General features: G+C 49.0%; 1 protein-coding gene across 1 annotated transcript; it reads left to right on the top strand.

Moving 5' to 3' along the window:
- Positions 1–3567: 3567 nt before the first annotated feature.
- TENT5C (terminal nucleotidyltransferase 5C) lies at positions 3568–17453 on the top strand. Its single transcript, XM_060236856.1, has 2 exons — positions 3568–3627; positions 13611–17453. Exon 2 carries the CDS (start codon positions 13635–13637, stop codon positions 14796–14798), a length of 1164 nt encoding a protein of 387 aa, XP_060092839.1. The 5' UTR covers positions 3568–3627; positions 13611–13634; the 3' UTR covers positions 14799–17453.
- Positions 17454–24487: the final 7034 nt, after the last annotated feature.

The following is a 24487-nucleotide window of genomic DNA, read 5'->3' on the forward strand; positions in this document are numbered from 1 at the left end:
AAATATCTGGGGACTTTGGGGGTGGAACCAGGTTGTGGCAAGCACGACTGAACCTGAAAGGGGGTTCTGGCCATCACATTTAAAGCGACTGCGCTATTTAAATGCCTTCCCTTCGTTTGGAAATAATGGCGGATAGGGGCACCTTTTTGGGGGCTCATAGAATTGGACACTGTGGACCAATATTTTTGAAACCTGGGGGATGTTTTGAGTAGAGGTGTCAGATGCTATGCTGAATATTTGGTGCCTCAGCCCCCCCCCCCCCCCCCCCGCAGAGTCCCAGATACCCATGGATCAATTCTCTGGTCTCCTTAGGGTATAATGGAACCAATCTCCATAAGGAATATTGGAGTGCCCAGCAGACTTTCCCCCCTTTTCCGATGACCCTGAAGCAGGAGGAGGGCCTCCAAACCGGGGGATCCCCTGCTCCCACCTGGGGATTGGCAACCCTAGCTGACACAAGATAATGGTAGAGGGTCACAGTTCCACTGGTTCGCAATATAAAGCTCTAAAACCAGTGGATAGTACCTTGATTGGCTGAGCTATGACCAGTGACTATAATTTAATAAGCTTGACGCCCTTGCTTTATGTTTCCAGGTAAATCTTAAATCTTTACCGTTCCTCCACCCCAGTGACTAAGCAGGAAGAGTCAATTCACAAGGGCAACGCTTTCCGTCGTTACAGTTTCTCTTCTGCAGTATCACTGAACTGCCTTTTCATTTCCTTCAACACCTGTCCCTTCAACCAACATGCCTCTTTCACAAATTTGTTTGCAAGCTCCCCAAATAACCCGGGGTGGGTCTCGGTTTCGTCCATACCGGCCTCCTGCAGTCATTTCTTTCAAATGATTTACATCTTCACTCATTTGTTCTGGTCTCAGTTCCAAAGAAGGGATGAAAATTCCCATGCAAATGCACGGGGTGGGGAAACAATGTGTTTAAACATTAATTCTCGGTTCCTGGTGTCTATTTGTCCCTTTTCTGTGCGATGATTTGTTTTCATGGGTAAGCTTGTTTCTGAGAAATCTCAAAGAAGTCCTTTCTCTGAGTCACCCTTTGGTAAAAGATAAAGGTAGTCCCCTGTGCAAGCACCAGTTGCTTCCAACTCTGGGGTGACGTCGCATCATGACATTTTCACGGCAGACTTTTTTATGGGGTGGTTTGCCATTGCCTTCCCCAGTCATCTACACTCTCCCCCCAGCAAGCTGGGGATTAATTTTACCGACTTCGGAAGGATGCCATAAATCAGATTGTCCATATTTTATGTAGATGTCTAGATAACCTGTTTCCATCCCCAGCTGGAACCACCAACATGGCTCACAACATCATTGACCTCTCCTTTGGTTTATCACCACGACAACGTACGTCCCTGTGAGGTAGGCAGGGATCATTTAAGAAGAAGATATTGGATTTATATCCCGCCCTCCACTCCGAAGAGTCTCAGAGCGGCTCACAATCTCCTTTACCTTCCTCCCCCACAACAGACACCCTGTGAGGTGGGTGGGGCTGGAGAGGGCTCTCACAGCAGCTGCCCTTTCAAGGACAACCTCTGCCAGAGCTATGACTGACCCAAGGCCATGCTAGCAGGTGCAAGTGGAGGAGTGGGGAATCAAACCCGGTTCTCCCAGATAAGAGTCCTCACACTTAACCACTACACCAAACTGGCTCTCCTAGTAGAAAATTTAGTAGAAAAAGAGGTGCCGAGCTCATTAGCACAGCTCATTTGCCTATGCTGCACACCCCTGACATCACCGGAAGGTGTACTAAATTATATCAGCTCAGCATCTACCTTAAAATGCTTCTTGAATTAGAATTGTCATCATAACGCTTTACTCCCATCATACTTTTTAAAATGACTTTCACCTACGTGGCCACAGTGGCATGAGAAAGATTTCCATCTGTCTGCTTTATAGGTTTTGGTTATTTTCCCATTTTTTTTTTTTTGTGAGGGGAAATATTAGAAAGTTTGTCAAATCTTAGAGTTCAGCAAAATTCTCACAGGCGGTTTGAACAATGGAGCCCAGAAGCAAGTATTGTGGGGGGGCGGGGAGGAGAGAAAGAAAGAGCACAGTAACATTTAGAGGAGCTCCACTCCTGTGACCTCCTGTCCAAAATGAGGCCTGGAGGTAGATTTGGTTGAGTATGTGTGACTGATCCAGAGGTTCTATAGCAGGGGTGGCCAAACTGCGGTTCAGAAGCCACATGTGGCTCTTTCATACATATTGTGTGGCTCTCGAAGCCCCCACTGTCCCATCGGCTGGCTTGGAGAAGGCATTTCTCTTTAAGTCACTTCTCTAAGCCAAGCCTGCCAGCAGCTTAGAGAATGTGTTTAAAGTTGCTTTCTTTCCACCTCTCCCTCCCCATGCATCTCCTTCCTTCCTTCCTTCCTTCCTTCCTTCCTTCCTTCCTTCCTTCCTTCCTTCCTTCCTTCCTTCCTTCCTTCCTTCCTTCCTTCCTTCCTTCCTTCCTTCCTTCCTTCCGGCTTTCAAACATCTGGTGTTTATTCCATGTGGCTCTTACGTTAAAGCAAGTTTGGCCACCCCTGCCCTCTAGGAACCGGTCTCCATAGGGTGTAATCCCCTGCTGCAAATTGATGATGGGTAACCCTAAGCTTCACGCTTGGAGGAAAAATGGAATAGAAGGATATGTGCTCGTCCCATTAAAACACGTCCATATACCCAGATGGGTAGTCAATTGTACCTGACATAAAGAGAGAGTACCTCCCATTGAAAAGGTAAAGGTAGTCCCCTGTGCAAGCACCAGTCATTTCCGACTCTGGGGTGATGTTGCTTTCACAACATTTTCACAGCAGACTTTTTATGAGTGGTTTGCCATTGCCTTCCCCAGTCATCTACGCTTTCCCCCCAGCAAGCTGGGTACTCATTTCACCGACCTCGGAAGGATGGAAGGCTGAGTCACCCTCGAGCAGACTACCTGAAAACCCAGCTTCCACCGGGGATCGAACTCAGGTCGTGAGCAGAGCTTGGACTGCTGTACTGCAGCTTACCACTCTGCGCCATGGGGCTCCTTCGGCAAAACTTATACAACCTCTTTATTCAACACTCAGTTGCACTGGAGTAGAAGGAAAGGAAAGGTCCCCTGTGCAAGCACCAGTCGTTTTTGACTCTGGGGTGATGTTGCTTTCACAACATTTCCACGGCAGACTATTTACGGGGTGGTTTGCCATTGCCTTCCCCAGTCATCTACGCTTCCCCGCCACAGCAAGCTGGGGACTCATTTGACCGACCTCGGAAGGATGGAAGGCTGAGTCAACCTCGAGCCAGCTACCTGAAAACCCAGCTTCCGCCGGGATCGAACTCAGGTCGCGAGCAGAGTTTAGGACTGCGCCTCCCATTCCGCTTTCCCTTTCGCGCCCTGCCCTCGAACGTCCAGAAGCGTTATCGGTAGATCCAAGCACCTGGCTCGACTCCGATAAAGCCGGCCAATGGCTGGGCCCCATTCCCTTTTTTGGGTTTCCCTTCCCTGCCCTCGGGTTGGCTATCTCGCCGGGGTTGGAGGCGGGGTCCCCTTTTGACGGCGGCGCTTATAAATGCAGTCGCCGGGCGGCCGCGGGTGAATGTTGGCTGCCTGCCGCTGCGGGGGTCGGGGAAAGAGGCTTAGACGGCTGCTGGTGAGCGCGGGCTGGGGCGAGGGAAGCAGCTGTGATTGACAGCTGCCACTTTGGGGACCGGTTTTGAAGGGACCTTAGCTAGAAAAAACGAAGGGGGTCGGTCGCGGTGCGGGCGGGGGGGGGGTGTAGATAGGATGCCACTTTTGAACGTTGCTCCGTGTAAGGGAAAAAGAAGAGAAACCCCCTCCCTGCAAATGGAAAACGTTTGGAAACCCCCTCCCTGCAAATGCTAAAAAGGTTAGAACAACGTAGGAGTCCAGTCGCAACTTTAAGACCAACATCTGGGTAGCATCAGCCTGAGATCAAAGGTTTGCTCAGTTTAATTTTACTATTCTGTCATTGGATTTTAAATGTGTACCCTTTTGCATTCTAAACCACTGCCTACCAGCTGTATGGGGCTCTGCTGGCTGTACCTGATTCCTCATCTGAAGAAGTGTTCATGCTTACATTCTGAATGATACTTTGTTGGTCTTAAAGGTGGGACTTGACTCCTACTTTGTTCTGCCGCTTCAGACCAACACGGCTGCTCACTTGGATCGAACTAGAGAGGTTTTAAGCGTCATTTAAGTCTGTGCGTTGCCTGCTGTGCATTGGTGTAAAGCAGGGGTGGCCAAACTTGCCTAATGTGAGAGCCGCATAGAATAAATGTCAGATGTTTGAGAGCCACAAGACATGAAAGTCAGATGTTTGAGAGCTGCAAGGCAGGCAGGCAAATAGATGAGGGAGGGAGAAGTGGAAAGAAAGCAACTTTAAATGCATTCCCCAAGCCACCAGCTGGCTTGGCTTGGTGAAATGATTTAAAGAGAAATGCCTTCTCCAAGCCAGCTGACGGAGTGGTGGGGGCTTCTTGAGAACCACGCAATATGTGTGAAAGAGCCACAGTTTGGCCACCCTGCTGGTGTAGAGGAACACTGAAGAACCCCATGATTTTCTATTCTCCCCACCCCCCTCCCCATCTAAAGTGGTCCAGCCTTTACCACCTCCTTTACTCTGCAACAGGCTTTTGTGGGGTCGGTTCAGTGGCTTGGACATGATGTGGAATGTAGTAAATCCATTGCTTTTCTCTTCTGTGTAACCCCTGTGGTCTAGGCGGAAGGCCTGATGGTCTCTTCTTCATGGTCTGTCTGTCCGTAAGGCTGCCAGGCTGCCATCTGAAATGCTTCCCTGAGAGTAAAGCGAAAGGAGTCCTGGGACATTTTAAAGGCCAATGCCTTTATGTTGGCAGAAAATGTGTGCTGCTAGGGTCAATTGAATGTGTGACATGACACCAGTGTTCCCTCTAAGCTGCAGAGGCTTATGAGCAAAAATTCTGCTTTGCGAGCTACTGCATAAATTAGTGTGCTCTGGGGTCATCCTTCCTGAGCTAAGGCAAAAATGTGTGAGCTGGAGGCTAAAAATCTGAGCTAGCTCACGTCAACTCAGTTTAAAGGGAACACTGCGTGACACCCCAGTATTTTAAATAACCAGGCCTTGAATTCAGCAGGAGCTCACAGGAGCAGAGCTCCTGAACCTTTCCGACAGTTCCCCCTCCTCCTCCCCACCTTGTTCACTGGATAGTAGTTGCAGCTGCATAACAATCCCTGGATGAGCTCCAGCACCTATTTTTCTACAAAAAAACGACCCCTGCAAATAACAATATGCACGCCAGGTGTGCGTGAGAACATTGTATGGCATGCAAAAAAATACATGACATTTCTACTCAGAAATCAAAAGTATACCTGGTAAGCAGAGGGGAGCCTTCACAGTGGCTCTAACTGATAACACTTACAACTCAAACTTTGTTCTCTTGCCTCAGACCAACGCAGCTACCCATCTCAATCGATCTGATAACACTTCACAACTTTAACATGGCTGGGAAAGGGAAGACTTCTGCTCACACCCTGGTTAATATAGTTCTATTGATACTTCATTTAAGACTATCTTTAACTAATTTAGGGGTTTTTATTTGTTGGGAGTCCTAATTGAGATTTTAAATTGCAGTCTTTATATATATATATATATATATATATATATATATATATATATATATATATATATAATCATTGTTTCATTTACAGTCTAAGCTGCCTTGAGTTCCACAAGGTAGAAAGACAGCTTATCAGGGTTTGAAATACATTCATTAAATAAGTCAGTCGGCCATTTTGTGCAAGACGGGGTCTTTTGAATTCCCTTTGTTAAACGATGGTGACGTTCAGGTCGGCAATACTGTCTTGCAGGGCTGTTTTTCTGAAAAAAAGAGGTGCTGGGACTTTCAAGAGGGAAATGAAGAAGAAACACATGGGTGCCCCTCGTGAACTTTTAAGCATTTTGGGGGAATTTGGTTTCCACAAAGAGGCTCCGGAATTCCATTCCGTCCTGTTCCCCCAGAAACAAAAGGCCCTGGTTGTCCTGAAAGAATGAAATGCTCACCCATGGGTTTCTGAACGTTGTCATTTTCATGCTGACTTTTTTTAAACAGTTGCCTGGGGACTAGCTTGTTTGCAGTCAGCAAAAGGGCATTGTTGATGGATGGCTGTGTGTACATCACAGTGGAGGATAAGCAAGGGAGTGAATCACCGAAGGCACAGCTGCTGGTGTTGGGTTCTGTAACAGTGTTGTGGAGTAACCAGCCCTGCAGAATTGACGTCTGAGTTTGTTTCACAGTCTAAACCAGGGTTAGCCAAACTGTTGCTTGGACGCCACATGTGACTCACACATATTGTGCTGCTCTTGAAGCCCCCATTGGCTGGCTTGGAGAAGGCATTTGTCTCTTTAAATAACTTCTCCGAGCCAAGCTTAGCCGGCAGCTTGGCGAATGTATTTAAAGTTATAGCTCCTTCCCTCCTTCTGATGTTCATGTCTTGCATCTCAAAATTCTTACATTTCCTCCGTGTGGCTCTTACATTAAGCATGTTTGGCCACCCCTGATCTAAACCCTGGGCTGTTGTTGCTGGTAGATATGGAGACTGTCCAGGAACCCAAAGGGCTGTGCAGGAGTATGGTCCTTGACCAGAAGATACATACACTAGAGCACTTTTAGCTAGGAGCTATGGGGAGGGCCAAGGAGCTGGCTGTGCAAATTCTTTGGGACTGCTCTGTCTCTGAAAACCCCTTTTGGCTTTATCTCTCCTGTCCCTTCACTTCATTTGGCAGGCCTAGTGATTTTAGGGCTGCGATCACACCCACTAAATAATGCACGTTCAATCTACTTTCCAATTGGATTTTTAAGTGCATTATTTAGTGTGTGTGATCACAGCCTTAGAAATGTTTGACAGAAGTCCTTCAAATGCAAGTTTCCATCCAAGGAATTGGAACCACTGAGGTGGATCCTGTAACTTCCAACGGAGAAAACTTAGTTATGAATTTTGTAATACGTTCATTAAAATAGATCTGTACCACCCCTTTCCTTTTGGCTCACGGTTGACGCCTTCCTCCAGCTTAAATGGCCCTTCCATTGGAAGAAGAAGAGATTGGATTTGTACCCTACCCTTCACTTGGAGTCTCAGCAGTTTACAATCTCCTTTTCCTCCTTTCCCCACAATAGATACCCTGTGAGGTAGGTGGGCCTGAGAGAACTCTTATAAGAACTGCTCTTAAGTAGAACAGCTCTGCTGAGAACTTGTGGCTGGCCCAGGGTCACGCCAGCAGCTGCATGTGGAGGAGTGGGGAATCAAACCTGGTTCTTCCAGATTAGAGTCCATGCACTTAACTGCTACACCAAACTGGCTCTCTGCTGGAGGAAGGCTCCTGTGGATGGTTGGATGCACATTGGTGTGGCTGTCACATAGGACATGGCTAGAAACAACCCATCATGAGGTGTGCTCTGGATTAAGCAACCTTTTGGAGCTCCCAAAACACATCTGGAAAGGAGATAGTATGCTGGCATACAAGTATGTGTGTGAGCGAGAGAAAGACAGAGAGTGGGGAGAGACATCAGAGTTGTACTAAACTGAACACACTGCAACAGAGCCTCCAGCTCACCTGGGAACAAGATGGTGGGCCTAAGCCATGCCTGTAGCCTTTGCCGGCAGCCCCATGGGCACTGTCAGCTCCTCAAGTAACACAAGAAGAGGCCAGCAGGATCAGACCAGTGGTCCATCTAGTCCAGCTTCCTGTCTGACACAGTGGCCAGCCAATTCCTCTGAAGAGCCAACAACAGACTGAGGCCTTCGTCTGATCTTGCCTCCTGGCTCTGGGACTCAGAGGGCCTCTGAAGGTAGAGGTTTCCCTCAGTCACCATGGATAGTAGCCGCCAATAATCATTACTAGGGTTGCGGTGTCCAATTCAAGAAATATCTGAGGACGTTGGGGGTGGAGCCAGGAAACTATGGGGTGGAGCCAGGAGCAAGGTTGTGACAAGCACGACTGAACTCCAATGGGAGTTCTGGACATCACATTTGAAGGGACTGCACACCTTTTAAATGCCTTCCCTCCACTGGAAATAATGATGGATAGGGGCACCTTCTTTTGGGGCTCATAGAATTGGGCTCCCTAGTCCAATCGTTTTGAAACTTGGAGAGTGTTTTGAGAAGAGGCACTGGATGCTGTGCCGAAAGTTTGGTGCCTCTAACTCAAACAACAGCCCCCCCCAGAGCCCCAGATACCGGTAGATCAATTCTCCATTATGCCATATGGGAATCAGTCTCCATCGGGAATAATGGAGCATCCAGCAGACATTTCCCTATCCTCTCCCCACCGCTTTCTGATGACCCTGAAACGGGAGGAGGGCCTCCAAACTGGGGGATCCCCTGCCTCTACCTTGGCAGCTCTAGTTGTTACTCAATTGTTTGTGTGAAGAATTGGCCTTTTGAGCTGTGCAAACTGGTTAGGTGTTGCCTCAGTTAAACTACCCACTGCTCTGGATAGAAGCTTGAACTGTATGGAGATATATACTTCCATCTAGTCCAGCTTCCTGTCTCACACGGTGGCCAGCCAGTTCCTCTGAAGAGCCAACAAGAGGGCCTAGAGGCTGAGGCCTTCGCCTGATCTTGCCTCCAAGTCTTCAATGGAAGTTTTCAATGGAAAGTAGTGTGCATGTTCCCATAGTAGGGTTGCCAATCTCCAGGTGGGGGCAGGGGATCCCCTGGTTTGGAGACTCTCCCCCCGCTTCAGGGTCGTCAGAAAGCAGGGGGAGGGGAGGGAAATGTCTGCTGGGAACTCTGTTATTCCCTATGGAGATTTATTCCCATGGAAAATTGATCCGCGGGTATCTGGGGCTCGGGGGGGGGGCTGTTTTTTGGGGTAGAGGCACCAAATTTGCAGTATAGGATCCAGTGCCTCTCCCCAAAATACCCCCCAAGTTTCAAAACTATTGGACCAGGGGGTCCAATTCTATGAGCCCCCAAAGAAGGTGCCCCTATCCTTCATTATTTCCTGTGGAAGAAAGGAATTGAAAAGGTGTGCCGTCCCATTAAATGTGATGGCCAGAACTCCCTTTGGAGTTCAATGATGCTTGTCACAGCCTTGATCTTGGCTCTCCCCCTAATGTCTCCTGGCTCCACCCCCAAAGTCCCCAGATATTTCTTGAATTGGACTTGGCAACCCTATCCCATAGCTCCACAGTGGTGTCTCGAAAGTCACTTTACTGTGTGGACATTTCATGTGAGTTTATTTACATTTTTCATTTGTGGCTCAAGAGTGTATCTGCAGTATAAGGTTTCACTTTGGGTGTATAAAACGGGCTCTTTGCCCACAAAAGCTAATGCCAAAGTAAATAACCTTTATGGTCAGGTGCCTGGAAGACAAGGGTTTGGGTGCCAAAGGCTGCCACCACTATAGAAGTCCCGTAGAATGCGCTGTGAGTAAATATGGTTAGGGTTGGGCTGCCAGGGAATTGCTTTGAGAGGACTGCTTTGAGGAAAGCATTGTGCAAATCCTCCATACACAATGGTACTTTTTTTTTTAATGGTCTTTTTGCTTGTCCGCTGGTGATTTAAAAACACAAATGTGTGCAGCTAGAAGGGGGTTAAAAATGCAAGTTGTCTCAAAATTCCTATTAGAACTTGCGGAGCTTAGTAGTTGTGAACTAGCTTTGGAATTTCGTGGAACTCTTTTCTTGGATGATGAACAAAAGTGTGAGAAGGGGGGGGGAAGACTTCAGTAGGAAATGGTGTGAAGCACACCTCACCCCTCAGCCGTCCACTGCAATAGCTCTTGAACCGTTTCTCGTGGTGTTTAAATCTGTGAGGGACAAAAGAAACTAGCCTAAAATGGATGTTGACTCCAAACATAAGTGTTGTTCATTCTCTCTAAAGTCTTCTGTATTACTGGGATATCAACTGAGCCCAATTAAGATACAAAGGAATGTGATAACTGCTTTATTTCAGCAGATGTGAGCAAGACTTGTTTGTGTTGGAACAAATGGGATGAACAGATTCCACAAAGTTTTTTTTTAGTAGTCCATTTCTTTGTAGTTTTGTGTGACATGCAAACAACAGGATGCATCTGTATATTTTAATAACTTCTGAGGAAAAAAAATCTCATACCGAAAGCATTCTGTATTCCTGATTTTTTCCTGCCCTGTCTCAGTACTAGTCATGAGAAACTGATACATAATTTCTTAGACCAGTAAAAGACAGGTTTCACAAGGTAGGAGACAGTTTTAATGAAGAATTTAGTTTCTCATTGAGTCTGAGGCCATTTCAACCAGCCATGGAATGCATGGGTCAAGCAAATTTTGGGCTGTTTTAGAGACAAATCAGAGGCATTAGTTGGGAGGAAGAGAAAGAGGTGCACTCTCTTCCTTTGAAAAAGAATAACTCTTTGTTTAGCAACTGCTAGTCCAGGGGTGTCAAAGAGCTGGCCCAGGGGCCAAATCGGACCCCCAAGCAACTGGCTGTCATCTGTTTCCTTCTCTCTCTCCTCTCTCACTTCCTTCTGTGTAACAGCTTGTTTTGCAAGGCTTCCTCAATTGCGCAGGAGCTACGGAGCAAAACCTCTGTTTTCTCCATTGGCTGAGGCTCCTCCCTTGGGGAGGAAGGGGGGAATGGAAGAACTTGCTTTGCCAGGCTATCACAATCACACAGCAGAGCTACTGAGCCAAACCTTCTATTAGCTGAGACTCCTCCCCGTCCTGCTCCTCTGGGGAAGGAAGGAAAGAGCCAGAGCTTCTTTTGTCCAGTTCCCTGGATCCCATGGGAGAAATACAAAGAAAGCACCTTTAAGACCAATGAGTGCTAATGTTTTAAGCAGATTTTAAGGTTGTTTTTTTAAAATCCTTTAATTGTGTTTGTGTCCTTTATAAAGCTTATATCTCTGCTATCTAATCTTAAATAGGTACACACATGACCCAGCCCAACATGGCCCGGCCCAACAAGTGAGATCCGGCCCTCATAACAAATGAGTTTGACACCCCTGTGCTAGTCCTTATGTAGGACTCACCTGGCAGGGAATGCCCTCTCTAAGGGAAAGCCTGACTGACTGAGTCCCTCCATTGGGACTGGAGACAGGACTTGGTTCAAATTTCTTCTGCGTTGAGAAGGAATCCCCATCATTTTGCTTTATGCCTCATTGAGGGGAAAAAGTGGGGTATTGAAAGAGTTCTTAGTGTTTGAATTACCGGCGGGGGGGGCGGTGGGTCTCTAGCCCCCCCCCCCCTCTTGTGAAGCTTCCCCAAGATACTGTTTTAGAAGGCTTCAGAGGCTGTGACCAATGCTCCCTCTAAACTGTGGAGTCTTGCAATCAAAAATTCCTGCTTTGTGAGCTGGTGGTTGTGAGCGAGCGATTTGGCTGCTGCATAAATTAGGTTGCTCTGGGGCCATCCTTCCTGAGCTAAGGCAAACATTTTTGAGCCAGAGGCCAAAAATGGCGAGCTAGCTCGCACTAACTCAGCTTAGAGGGAACACTGGCTGCGACTAGGCCCCTGTGTCTCTATTCCAGGGCATTGCTGCCTGCATTTCTCTGTGACTTTTCAGCTAGCTGTGGAGTTGATCTCCAACTTTGCACTGCTTTTTTTGCTCTTCTAGGGGTGCTAGTCCTCAGGTGGAGGCAGGGGATCCCCTGGTTTGGAGGCCCTCCCCTCACTTCAGGGTCATCAGAAAGCAGAGGGGGGAGAGGGAAAGGGAAATGTCTGTTGGGCACTCCATTATTCCCTATGGAGACAGATTCCCATAGGGCAGGGGTGGCCAAAGGTAGCTCTCCAGATGTTTTTTGCCTACAATGCCTATCAGCCCCAGCCAGCATGGCCAATAGCTGGGGCTGATGGGAGTTGTAGGCAAAAAACATCTGGAGAGCTACCGTTGGCCACCCCTGCCATAGGGTATAATGGAGAATTGATCCACGGGTATTTGGGGCCATGTTGGAGGTCAATGGCCATGTTGGAGGTCAATGGCCCATGGCCCATGTTGGAGCCATGTTGGAGGTCAATGGCCCATCCATTCCAGCACTCTGTGTCACCCAGTGGCCAAAACCCAGTTGCCATCAGGAGGCCCACCAGTGGGGCCATAACACTAGAAGCCCTCCCACTGTGCTCCCCCCAAGCACCAAGAATACAGAGCATCACTGCCCCAGACATAAGAGAACATAAGAGAAGCCATGTTGGCTTCTCTTATGTCTGTTGGGCACTCCATTATTCCCTATGGAGACAGATTCCCATAGGGCAGGGGTGGCCAAAGGTAGCTCTCCAGATGTTTTTTGCCTACAATGCCCATCAGCCCCAGCCAGCATGGCCAATAGCTGGGGCTGATGGGAGTTGTAGGCAAAAAACATCTGGAGAGCTACCGTTGGCCACCCCTGCCATAGGGTATAATGGAGAATTGATCCACGGGTATTTGGGGCTTGAGGAGGGCTGTTTTTTGAGTTAGAGGCACCAGATTTTCAGCATAGCATCCAATGCCTCTCCTCAAAACACCCTCCAAGTTTCAAAAAGATTGGACCAAAGGGTCCAATTCTAAGAGACCCCAAAGAAGGTGCCCTTATCCTTCATTATTCCCAATAGAGGGAAGGCATTTAAAAGGTGTGCAGTCCCTTTAAATGTGATGGATAGAACTCCCTTTGGAATTCAGTTATGCTTGTCACAACCTTGCTCCTGGCTCCACCCCCAAAGTCTCCAGATATTTCTTGAATTGGACTTGGCAACCCTACTGCCTTCCGATGCATTGTGTTAAGATTCCAGCTATGGTCTTTTGATTGGCAGGCTGTGTGCCTGTTCTTTCCCCCTCCCCCCAATACCCCCAATACACATTTGGTTTGCTGGATACTCCTTTCCGTTGGTCAGTGCCTTGCCACAATAAAGTCAAGGAAGTAATTAAAGGCAAAAAGGCTTTGTTTCAAATGTGCAAGTCTTTACTGAATAAGGTTCTTAGTATCTATAAGCTGTAGGGGGTACAGTGCTAAAAATTAAAAACTCTTTAAGAGTTTCTTTAAATTCCGATTGAAATGCTGGCTCGGAGGTGGGGTCCAAAGGGGTGAAATGATTGCTAAAAGCAGATAGGGAGACTGCTGAGAAAATGAATGAACTAATCCCATCTGTTTTCACTGTGCAGAACACAAGAAAACTACTTAACAACTGTTTTTAGGAAAGGTATCGGAAGAACTGAGTTAGATAGAAGAGACAGAGTTCCTCTTTCAGCTGCCAGGAGTGTGAACTATACTATGGGGGGGATGACCTAGGGTTGCCAACTTTGGGTTGAGAAATTCCTGAAGATCTGGGGGGAGGAGCCTGAGGTGGGTGGGGTTTGGGGAGAGGAGGCGCCTCAGCAGTGTAATTCCATAGAGTGCAGCCTCTAAAACAGCCATTTTCTCCAGGTAAACTGATCTCTGTGATCTGGAGATTAGTTGAAATTTGGGGAGGTCTCCAGGCCCCACCAGGAGGTTGGGAAGCCCAGGACTGCCAGTCTGCAGAGTCTAGAGCAAGAGAAATTCCCAGACTTTTGTCTCGGCTCCAGTGTCCAGTAGGGCTTTCCCCACTCCATGGAAAACCTCTTCCCTTGGAATAATTATTGCTATATTACCTCTTGTTGCCTCTGTGCAGTCTGATTTAAGTGTTTTTCCCCTCCCTTTCGTAGTTGCTTTGAACATCGAACTCTACCATGGCTGATAACAAGCATAAAACCGACAATGCGTCCCGCAGCGTGCTAAGCTGGGATCAAGTCAGTCGCCTGCACGCAATCCTGTCGGAGGTGGTACCAATCCACGGACGAGGCAATTTCCCGACTCTGAAAGTAACCTTGAAGGACATTGTCCAGACCGTTCGCAGCAGGTTGGAAGAAGCCAAAATTCAGGTGCACGACGTCCGTCTGAATGGTTCTGCAGCTGGTCAGGTCTTGGTCAAAGATAACGGACTGGGCTGTAAGGATCTGGATCTTGTCTTTCAAGTGACCCTCGCGAGCGAGGCAGAGTTCCAGTTAGTCCGAGATGTGGTTCTCCAGTCCCTTTTGAACTTCTTGCCTGAAGGGGTGAGCAAACTAAAAATTACCCCCATGACGCTGAAGGAAGCCTATATTCAAAAGCTGGTGAAGGTCTACACTGAAGTGGACCGGTGGAGCTTAATCTCTCTCTCCAACAATCACGGTAGGAATGTGGAGCTGAAATTTGTGGACCGTATAAGGCGGCAATTTGAGTTCAGTGTGGATTCTTTCCAAATAATACTCGATTCGCTGCTTTTGTACTACAGTTGCTCAGAAAACCCTATGTCTGAGCATTTCCATCCAACTGTGATTGGAGAGAGTATGTACGGTGACTTTGGGGCAGCTCTCGATCATCTTCAGAACAGACTGATCGCTACTAAGAACCCCGAGGAGATCAGAGGTGGCGGCCTTCTCAAGTATAGCAACCTCCTTGTGAGGAATTTCAAACCCTTGAACAGAGAGGAGATCAAGAGTCTGGAGCGCTACATGTGTTCCCGGTTCTTCATAGACTTCCCAGATATTCTGGAGCAACAACGTAAACTGGAGCAATACCTCCAGAACCACTTTGCCATCGAAGACCAAAGCAAATACGACTACCTCACGATCTTGCGCAGAGTGGTCAACGAGAGCACGGTGTGCCTCATGGGACACGAGCGAAGGCAGACGCTGAACCTGATCTCCCTCATGGCGTTCAGAGTTCTGGTAGAACAAAACGTCATCCCTAACGCCACGAATGTCACTTGCTACTACCAACCCGCTCCATATGTCAGCGATGCAAACTTCAGCAGCTACTATATTCCAGATCCCTGTGGCCAGTTGTATCCCACTTGGTTGCCTTGTAACTGACTCGTACTTCCTGTAATGCCTTCTAGATCTTTCCTCTACAGAAGAATACCTCCAGGGCTGCAATTTGAAGAGTTCTTGGATAAGCCACACTGTAGCCTCTTTTTTATTTGCTAGAAAGGATTGTATGATTTATAGCCAGAGAAATATTGTGTCCTCTGTACTTTATTTTGTTCTTAAATTCTTAAAACTGAATGTTGAACGATAGTGTTGGACAAGAAAATTTGCTTGGTTGTTTCTCTGGCTCCTGAAGTTCACCAGCAACCTTATGTCATGGTGTATTGGCTGGTGTGACCATGGAACGACCGTCCTGTATGTGTCTAATCTCCAATTCCACTAAAATCACTGGGATTTATGTGCTAGACAGTGTGCAGGATTGTAGCAGAGGGCATTATTATTATTTTTTCTCCCCCTGAGAAGTCAGTTTTCTTCAAGTTGTGGCCACAAACAGAAAAGTGGAGAAGGATCTATGTTAAAGAATGCTGACAATTCTACAGCAGGGATGGCCAAAGGTAGCTCTCCAGATGTTTTTGCCTACAACTCCCATCAACCCCAGCCATCAGCCATGCTGACTGGGGCTGATGGGAGTTGTAGGCAAAAAACATCTGGAGAGCTACCGTTGGCCACCCCTGTTCTACAGTATTTTTTGGTTGGGAAAGGAAGGCACTTAAAGTTACACAGTTTGGAAACTTCAGCTTGTTAAATGAAACCCCTTTAAAAGTTTAGGTACTCATAAATATGACCACACATACCTCTTTCTCTTTATATTTTTTTATATAAGTTTTTTTCCCCTAGCAGGTCAGTGCAATGTTGAATATTACAGCAAATCAAACTTCCCTTGCTGGAATTTTGTTGAAAGGTTTTAAAGATCTGTCTTAGCAAGAAAATAAAAAGACCAGGCAATGATGTTGCATCTTTATCTGTCCATAAATGTAGCCTGCATTTGCATTGTGGCTGTGTGTGGAGAGAAGGGAGAGTTAACCCTTCAGTTTTCTCTTCGCTCCCCTAATGGAAGCCTGGGTTATCTGTTATGCTATTAGTCTTTTAAAGGGGACACTTCTCCCTTTAAAACACTAATAATGCAAGTTCTGCAGATGTATGGAGTTGTGTGGTCTTTTTCCTAGTCAGTTACTGAAGCTTGTCTTGAAGCTCAACCAGTATCGATATGATGGAACCAGATGGACCTTCTATTGACAAATGTCTTACTTATGTACCACTTTGCTGTTCATTGTTATTCTCTATGAATGTCTGCAGTAATATTAGGGGTGGGCACAGCAGCAGTGACCTGTGACTTCAGCCTTGGAGAATTTGAGAACTGAAACTGCCTATAGAATTAGTTTCCTAACTGGTGTTTCAGAGGCGGCATCTTGGAAGGTTGAGAGGTTCAGTTATGAATAATTCAAAAGATCAGCTGGGTGTTGCTGGAGGTCTCTCAAGTTCAAAGACCAGAAGGAGTCTTCATAACATATGTTTTGGCATGACTCAAGGTAGAAACGGGCTTATTGTGGTGGTTCTACAATTTCCCTCAAGAACTGTGTTATGAGGGAAAAAGATGTGTGGTGAGATCAGTTTTGGGTCTGATCTTGTCTTTTTGGGTTATGTCCTAATCAGCGGTACTACTGATAACAGAATATTTCAGGTTTAAATGGACAAAAATTATTCTGTCAGACCGGGTTTTATGTTCATATAAGCTTAGAGTCCAAACAGTGGCTTCCAGCAGAAGTCTTTACTGTCTCTGCTATACTATCTTAACAAAAACGTGTGTTTGTATGGGTGGGGTTCAAGGATCAGCTTTCTCTGCAGCTTTCGATGTACCTCTTACTATTGCAGATAATCATTATTTAAGTCAGAGCGGTTTCAGGTTTTGTGTACGGAAACATCTTACACTCAACTGTGTCCCAGAAAAGGGAGTGAGCTCAACTGTTAAGGGTTTGACCATGGCAGGATATTATTTGTGAGCCGTTTTTGAATCATGATGTTGGGAGTCGTACAGAATTCATGGCAATCTCTGAAACTTTTTCTGACTAAATTATTCAGACCAGAAGGGCTTACGTTCCTTCCTCACAGGGCTGTCTTTCTGTGCTCCAAGAGCTTTTATCTGTAAAAATGCAGACAGCTTTGGGTGTTCTGAAGCAGCCGATTTGTCTCGGATAATTTGCAAGCTGAATCGCATGGATAAGTGAAAGAGGGCAGGCTGAATGTGGACTGCCAGCCAGTTCCAGCAGCTCTGCTCGGAGAGGCTAGATAACTGTGTTTTTTTGGTCCATGCCTGAATGATCCTGAAAATGGAAAATGTAATGCTGTTTCTTATAAAAGAAAACAATCCAGAGAGCAAGAGATATTCTTCACCTTAAGATAAAGATTGCAGAACACGTGGACTGGATTGTGAGGAATTAGTAATTTCAGGAATGGAGAGGGCATAAACATGGGAACTGAATAAGGAAGGGGTTTTTTTTTGGTTTGGTATTGAATTTAAAAGGTCGAAGTGGATGTGAAACATGTACACTTTTTTCCTGGCAAATCTGTGACCTTTTTTTGTGTTAAACAATAAATGTAAATTTAATTGCCAGTTTAAGAGTCCGGTCTCTCTTTGGAGAACTACCAGAGTGTATCGTATTTTGGTTTTCAGAAAGTAAAATAAAGGTTGTCAACTTGAAAGTGTGTGTGTGGTTTTTCTCCCCCACTTTAAATGAAAACCAGAAGAACTCGACACAGACTTTTCCAAGCTTCCTTTGTGTTCTGTACACCTTGGCCAAACAGGTGCTCTGCCCAGTTGTTGCCCGTTTTTTTTCTCGTCTGTGATAGGTGTTGGAATTTCTGCAATCATTGCTGTTTTCTTTTAATTTAAAGTTTTTATTAGTTTTCAAAATTACAAATAAACAATCAACACAAATATACAGTGCACATGAAATAAAAAATACAGGCTATCTAAAAAGGTAAAGGTAGTCCCCTGTGCAAGCACCAGTCGTTTTCGACTCTGGGGTGACGCTGCTTTCACAACATTTTCCCGGCAGACTTTTTATGGGGTGGTTTGCCATTGCCTTCCCCAGTCCTCTACACTTTTCCCCCAGCAAGCTATCTAGAGTAGTCTAAAAGTAAATCATTTTCTGATATACTGCATTGGCAGGTAAGTAATCATTTTGTAACCGGTAACAAATTACAGGATACCACAGTCTTACCACTTTTCTATCATATAACACAGGACAACAATTAAAAGTGGTAAAAGCCAATTTACTTAAAATGAAATAATTCCACAGTTTATCTATCCATTGGTCAGTAATAGGCATTTTGGAGCTTTCCATTTCAACGCTAACAAAGTTTCTTCTTCTTTTGGTTCCTCACTACATTTCATACTCCAAAATCTAGTAACATAGCAGGGGTGTCAAACATGTCGCCCGGGGGGATGAATCAGGCCCCCAGAGGGCTCTTATCAGGCCTATGAGCTACTCACTGTTGTCTGTTTCTCTCTCACTTCCTTTTGCATCACAGCTTGCTTTCCCAGGCATGCTCAATTGCACACGAGCAACAGAGCAAAGCTCCTCCCTTGGGGGGGAAGTGGGGGAAGGAATAGCTTGCTTTGCCAGGCTCTATCAATTGCACAGCAGAGCTACTGGGCCAAGCCTCTCTTCCTTCTGTTGGCTGAGGCTCAACAAGCCAGTGATGTGGATTAGCCTTTATAAAGTTTATATCTCCCATACTTGGCATTACATTTTATGACACAAACGGCCTGGCCCAACAAGGTCTCATTTATGTCAGATCTGGCCCTCATAACAAATGAGTTTGACACCCCAGTAATGTAGCTTGTAGTGTTATAGGGATGATAACTGATAACATTCACTGATGGAATTATAAAACCATTGCTTTTTGTCTGCTTCTCAAAGGTAGCTTTCAAATCAAGCTTCGGTAGGAAAGCTGCCAGAAAAGCTCCTTGTAATGTTCAAAGGAAGTCCATAACTCTTTGATCAGAAAATGTACACAGGCGGTCACAAGGCCTTCCCCAGATGAAATGACATTCACGAGATCCTCTGCCCTGTCACCTGCTGTAAGAATGTAACAGACTATCCCTGCTGGATCAGACCAGTGGTTCTCCTACTCCAGCATCCTGTCTTCTGCTTTGTGTGGAGAGATGCCTCTAGGTAACTCCCATTTTAGCTCTTCCCTGCTGAGTGCTTCCCACCACCTGACAACTGGTGGCAATTCTGCCCCTGACCCCAGAGGTCTCATTCAACTTCCCTGTCTGCTAACCACTAGCAGACCTATCTTCCTTAAACATGTCCAACTGCTTTTTCAGTCCATCTAAGCCTTCACCTCTTCTTGGGGCAGTAAGAACATAAGAGAAGCCATGTTGGATCGGGCCAGTGGCCCATCCAGTCCAACACTCTGTGTCACACAGTGGCCAAAAAACCCAGTTGCCATCAGGAGGTCCATCAGTGGGGCCAGGACGCTAGAAGCCCTCCCACTGTCCCTCCCCAAGCACCAACAATACAGAACATCACTGCCCCAGATAGAGAGTTCCATCAATACCTGTGACTAATAGCCACTGATGGACCTCTGCTCCATATGTTTATCTTGAAGCTGGCTATGCCTGTAGCCACCTCCTGAGGCAGTGAATTCCATGTGTGAATAACCTTTGGGTGAAGAAGTACTTCCTTTTATCCGTTCTAACCCGACTGCTCAGCAGTTTTCCCAGTTGAAGCTGGAAATGGCTAAAGTAACCGGCTTTTGAACACAGCAATAGGGTGACCATAATGTCTGAAGGCCAGCCAGGGACACCGGGGGGGGGGGGGGGGGGGGGGGGTGTCCACTTCCGGTGACGTCACTTCCGGTGACGTCATGCCACCACCGGAAACAGGAAGTGGCATCACTTCCTGTGACATCATTTCCCCCGCGTCACCTGCCGGAAACAGGAAGTGACTTCACAGCACTTCCTGTGACGTCCCCAAAAATCCCCCAAATATCACCGCCGGAAACAATTTTGTTCTCAAATCCTGTATATACTTCATCAGTATATGGGATAAGGCACTTTCTCAACTGTGCTGCATAATGCAGCCTATTTATTTTGTCCTGTTGGCTCTGTTGGCTCTATCTGCGCCACCTTCATCACTTTCGGGGTGTGGATCCCCCAGTGGGGTGGTCTCCCGACTCCCTCCGCTGACTGTTTCTGATAGCCCTGCGCCCCCTCTTTCATTTGATATGTGTCCCGTGCGGGTGCCACCCTCCCGCCGGGAGATGCCGCAAAATGAGCCCCCTTGAGGCTTATGGCGGCAGGGCTCGGGGGAAGCGAGCTAGACTGCTGTTCTTTTGAGGGGTTATAGAGTGTTTCGAGCCCGTCCCTGTGGCATCGGTCCCATCGTTGTGGGACCCAGGGGGCCGGCGCAGCGGCACGCCGAAGCAGCCTGTCACTAATAACACCGGTCAAGATGCAGGACAGGAACCTGGAAGTGACCGACAGGCTGCTTCAGCGTGCCGCTGCGCCGGCCCCCTGGGCCCCACAATGATGGGACCGATGCCACAGGGACGGGCTCGAAACACTCTATAACCCCTCAAAAGAACAGCAGTCTAGCTCGCTTCCCCCGAGCCCTGCCGCCATAAGCCTCAAGGGGGCTCATTTTGCGGCATCTCCCGGCGGGAGGGTGGCACCCGCACGGGACACATATCAAATGAAAGAGGGGGCGCAGGGCTATCAGAAACAGCCGGCGGAGGGAGTCGGGAGACCACTCCACTGGGGGATCCACACCCCGAAAGTGATGAAGGTGGCGCAGATAGAGCCAACAGAGCCAACAGGACAAAATAAATAGGCTGCATTATGCAGCACAGTTGAGAAAGTGCCTTATCCCATATACTGATGAAGTAAATACAGGATCTGAGAACAAAATTGCACTAGAAGACACAAACACAAAGCTCCCTTACACTGAATCAGTGCTTGGGTCCACCAAAGTCAGTATTGTCTACTCCAGTCACAAACACAAAGCTCCCTTACACTGAATCAGTGCTTGGGTCCACCAAAGTCAGTATTGTCACATAAGAGAAGCCCTGTTGGATCAGGCCAGTGGCCCATCCAGTCCAACACTCTGCGTCACATAAGAACATAAGAGAAGCCCTGTTGGATCAGGCCAGTGGCCCATCCAGTCCAACACTCTGTGTCACATAAGAACATGAGAGAAGCCCTGTTGGATCAGGCCAGTGGCCCATCCAGTCCAACACTCTGCGTCACATAACAACATAAGAGAAGCCCTGTTGGATCAGGCCAGTGGCCCATCCAGTCCAACACTCTGCGTCACATAACAACATAAGAGAAGCCCTGTTGGATCAGGCCAGTGGCCCATCCAGTCCAACACTCTGCGTCACATAACAACATAAGAGAAGCCCTGTTGGATCAGGCCAGTGGCCCATCCAGTCCAACACTCTGCGTCACATAAGAACATAAGAGAAGCCCTGTTGGATCAGGCCAGTGGCCCATCCAGTCCAACACTCTGTGTCACATAAGAACATAAGGAGGGAGGGAGGGAAGGAAGGAAGGAAGGGAGAAAGGGAGGGAGGGAGGGAAGAAGGGAAGAAAGGAAGGAAGGAGGGAGGGAAGGAAGGGAGGGAGGAAGGAAGGGAAGGGAGGGAGGAAGGAAGGGAGGGAGGGAAGGAAGGAAGGAAGGAAGGAAGGAAGGAAGGAAGGAAGGAAGGAAGGAAGGAAGGGGGAGGGAGGGAGGGAAGGAAGGAAGGAAGGGGGGAGGGAGGGAAGGAAGGAAGAAAGGAAGGAAGGGAGGAGGGAGGGAAGGAAGGAAGGCAAGGGAGTGAGGGAAGGAAGGAAGAAAGGAAGGAAGGGAGGGAGGAGGGAGGGAAGGAAGGAAGGGAAGGGAGTGAGGGAAGGAAGGAAGAAAGGGAGGAGGGAGGGAAGGAAGGAAGGAAGGAAGGAAGGAAGGAAGGAAGGAAGGAAGGAAGGGAAGGGAGTGAGGGAAGGAAGGAAGGAAGAAAGAAAGGAAGGGAGGGAGGGAGGAGGGAGGGAAGAAAGGAAGGCCGCCCCCCGCCCCCCCCCCGCTTTCGGCCCCCTTACCTTATTCCAGGGCGGCGGAGTCCAGCGGCGGGGAGTCCTCCGGCGGCGGCCTCGCGGCGAGGGAGGGAGGGAGCTGCCGGCGCTGGCCTCTGGAGGCCTCCAGGGACCAGCGCCGGCTGCTCCGCGGCTTCCCCGCGGCCTCCGCTGGTCCCTGGAGGCCCTCCAGAGACTCTGGAGGGCCTCCAGGGACCAGCGGAGGCCGCGGGGAAGCCTTCGCTGGCCGGCGCTGGTCCCGGAAGGCCTTCCAGAGGCTCTGGAAGGCCTTCCGGGACCAGCGCCGGGTGCCCCGCGGCCTCCCCGCGGCCTCCGCTGGTCCCTGGAGGCCCTCCAGAGACTCTGGAGGGCCTCCAGGGACCAGCGGAGGCCGCGGGGAAGCCTTCGCTGGCCGGCGCTGGTCCCCGAAGGCCTTCCAGAGGCTCTGGAAGGCCTTCCGGGACCAGCGCCGGGTGCCCCGCGGCCTCCCCGCGGCCTCCGCTGGTCCCTGGAGGCCCTCCAGAGACTCTGGAGGGCCTCCAGGGACCAGCGGAGGCCGCGGGGAAGCCTTCGCTGGCCGGCGCTGGTCCCCGAAGGCCTTCCAGAGGCTCTGGAAGGCCTCCCGGGACCAGCGCCGGGTGCCCCGCGGCCTCCCCGCGGCCTCCGCTGGTCCCTGGAGGCCCTCCAGAGACTCTGGAGGACCTCCAGGGACCAGCGGAGGCCGCGGGGAAGCCTTCGCTGGCCGGCGCTGGTCCCGGAAGGCCTTCCAGAGGCTCTGGAAGGCCTTCCGGGACCAGCGCCGGGTGCCCCGCGGCCTCCGCTGGTCCCTGGAGGCCCTCCAGAGACTCTGGAGGGCCTCCAGGGACCAGCGGAGGCAGCGGGGAAGCCTTCGCTGGCCGGCGCTGGTCCCCGAAGGCCTTCCAGAGGCTCTGGAAGGCCTTCCGGGACCAGCGCCGGGTGCCCCGCGGCCTCTCCGCGGCCTCCGCTGGTCACTGGAGGCCCTCCAGAGTCTCTGGAGGGCTTCCAGCGACCAGCGGAGGCCACGGAGAGGCCTCCACTACTGCCGCCGGGCCCCGCGCGCGGGCGGGGAAGGCGGGGAGTGAGGGAGGGAGCGTCCCTGCACGTGCGCAGGGGCCCTGCGCAGGCGCAGGGACGCTCCCTCCCTCACTCCCCGCCTTCCCCGCCGGCGCCCGCGGCCCACCGGCTCCGGGGCTGCCTAAACCGGGACCTTTAATGGTCCCGGTATAGGCAGCCCGGGATCCGGGATTGGGTGGCCAGAACCGGGAATGTCCCGGGAGACCGGGACGGTCTGGCCACCCTACACAGCAATAAAACATCGTTCAAAGCAAATAAAGTGTAGATGACTGGGGAAAGCAACGGTGAACCAGCCCGTAAAAGTGTCTGCCAAGAAAACATCATGATGTGATTGCCACCCCATGGATCGGTAAAAACTTGGTGCTTGCACAGGGGATTACCTTTACCTTTTTAAAGCAAATAGTGTGTACCTAGCTCCCATCAGTTCACTATAGTATTCTGTATCTTTAGTATAATTCTGTGTCTCTTCCTGTTGTGTCCTAGGCTCAAATGGGAGAACTGTTACTTTTGGAGGGAACTGTTACTTTTGGAGGGAAGCTGAACAAGCCAGAGCTTGAACTCCACAGCAGGGTTCCAGAGAAGGCCTAAGCGTGCCCAATCAGGGGAAGGATTGAAACATAAGTAGCCAATCAACATCCAGGCTCATACTGTACCCTGATAGGCCCTTAGGGCCCTGTAAATAGCCAATCCATGTAGATAGTTAAGGACCAATCAGAAGGGGGGAAGAATTGTATAAAGGAGCGGGAAGTTTGAACAGAGCTCAGTCTGTGTGTGTGTGTTCCTGAAGTAAAGCTTGCTGAAATCACTCTCTGACTCTGGTCTCTTACTGCGCCGTTCCCAGTACATTACACTTCCCAAGTTTTGTATATGGGCAAAAGGGCCTTCAGGAAAGTGGCTAGCTAATAGGCAGGTTGTAGGGTTGTCAACTTGGTCTGAAAATACCTGGAGGTTTGAGGGTGGGGTTGGGGAGGGGCCTCGCTTGGTAGGGTATAATGCCACGCAGCCGACCTTCCAAAGCAGCCGCATTCTGCAGGAGAAGTGAAATAAGTTCCTTATGCCATCTGGAAACCAGCTGTGATTCCAGTGGCTCTCCAACCCCCACTGAGAAGTTGACCTTCCTAGCCGGTTGAGACTAGAGAAGATTCTCCAGAGAGGAGGCTTCCCAATCCTCAGGTCCCAGCGGGGGATCCCCCAGTTTTACAGGCTTCCCCCCGCCCCCCACAGTCACCATGTACCTCTAGAGCTCCTGCAGGTTTAGAAACCTGCAAACAAGTCTGTTTTTAAAATGTGTGCCTTTAAAGTTGAGCAGGAAGCAGGAAACAGGAAGTGCTTCATGGGGAAGGGTCAGCAGCAGTTTCGTCAGAGCACAGACCCTCCGTTTATTTTGCTTTCATTTTCAGAGTGAGTAAAGTTGTGGAGGGACCAGACCCAGTAAGTGTGTGCGTGTGTGTCTGTGAGAGAGAGAGGGAGGGGGCAAGGGATTCCCCGGTTTGGAGGCCCTCCCCCTGCCTTAAAAAGCAGGGGAGGGAGGGAAATGGCTACTGGGCACTCTATTATTCCCTATGGAGAACGATTCCCA

This window comes from Heteronotia binoei, chromosome 4, assembly GCF_032191835.1.
Source record: "Heteronotia binoei isolate CCM8104 ecotype False Entrance Well chromosome 4, APGP_CSIRO_Hbin_v1, whole genome shotgun sequence".
In the NCBI taxonomy this organism is placed as follows: domain Eukaryota; kingdom Metazoa; phylum Chordata; class Lepidosauria; order Squamata; family Gekkonidae; genus Heteronotia; species Heteronotia binoei.

Excerpts from the sequence above, each read along its gene's own strand:
- TENT5C (XM_060236856.1), top strand. The coding sequence starts at position 13,635 with ATGGCTGATAACAAGCATAAAACCGACAATGCGTCCCGCAGCGTGCTA.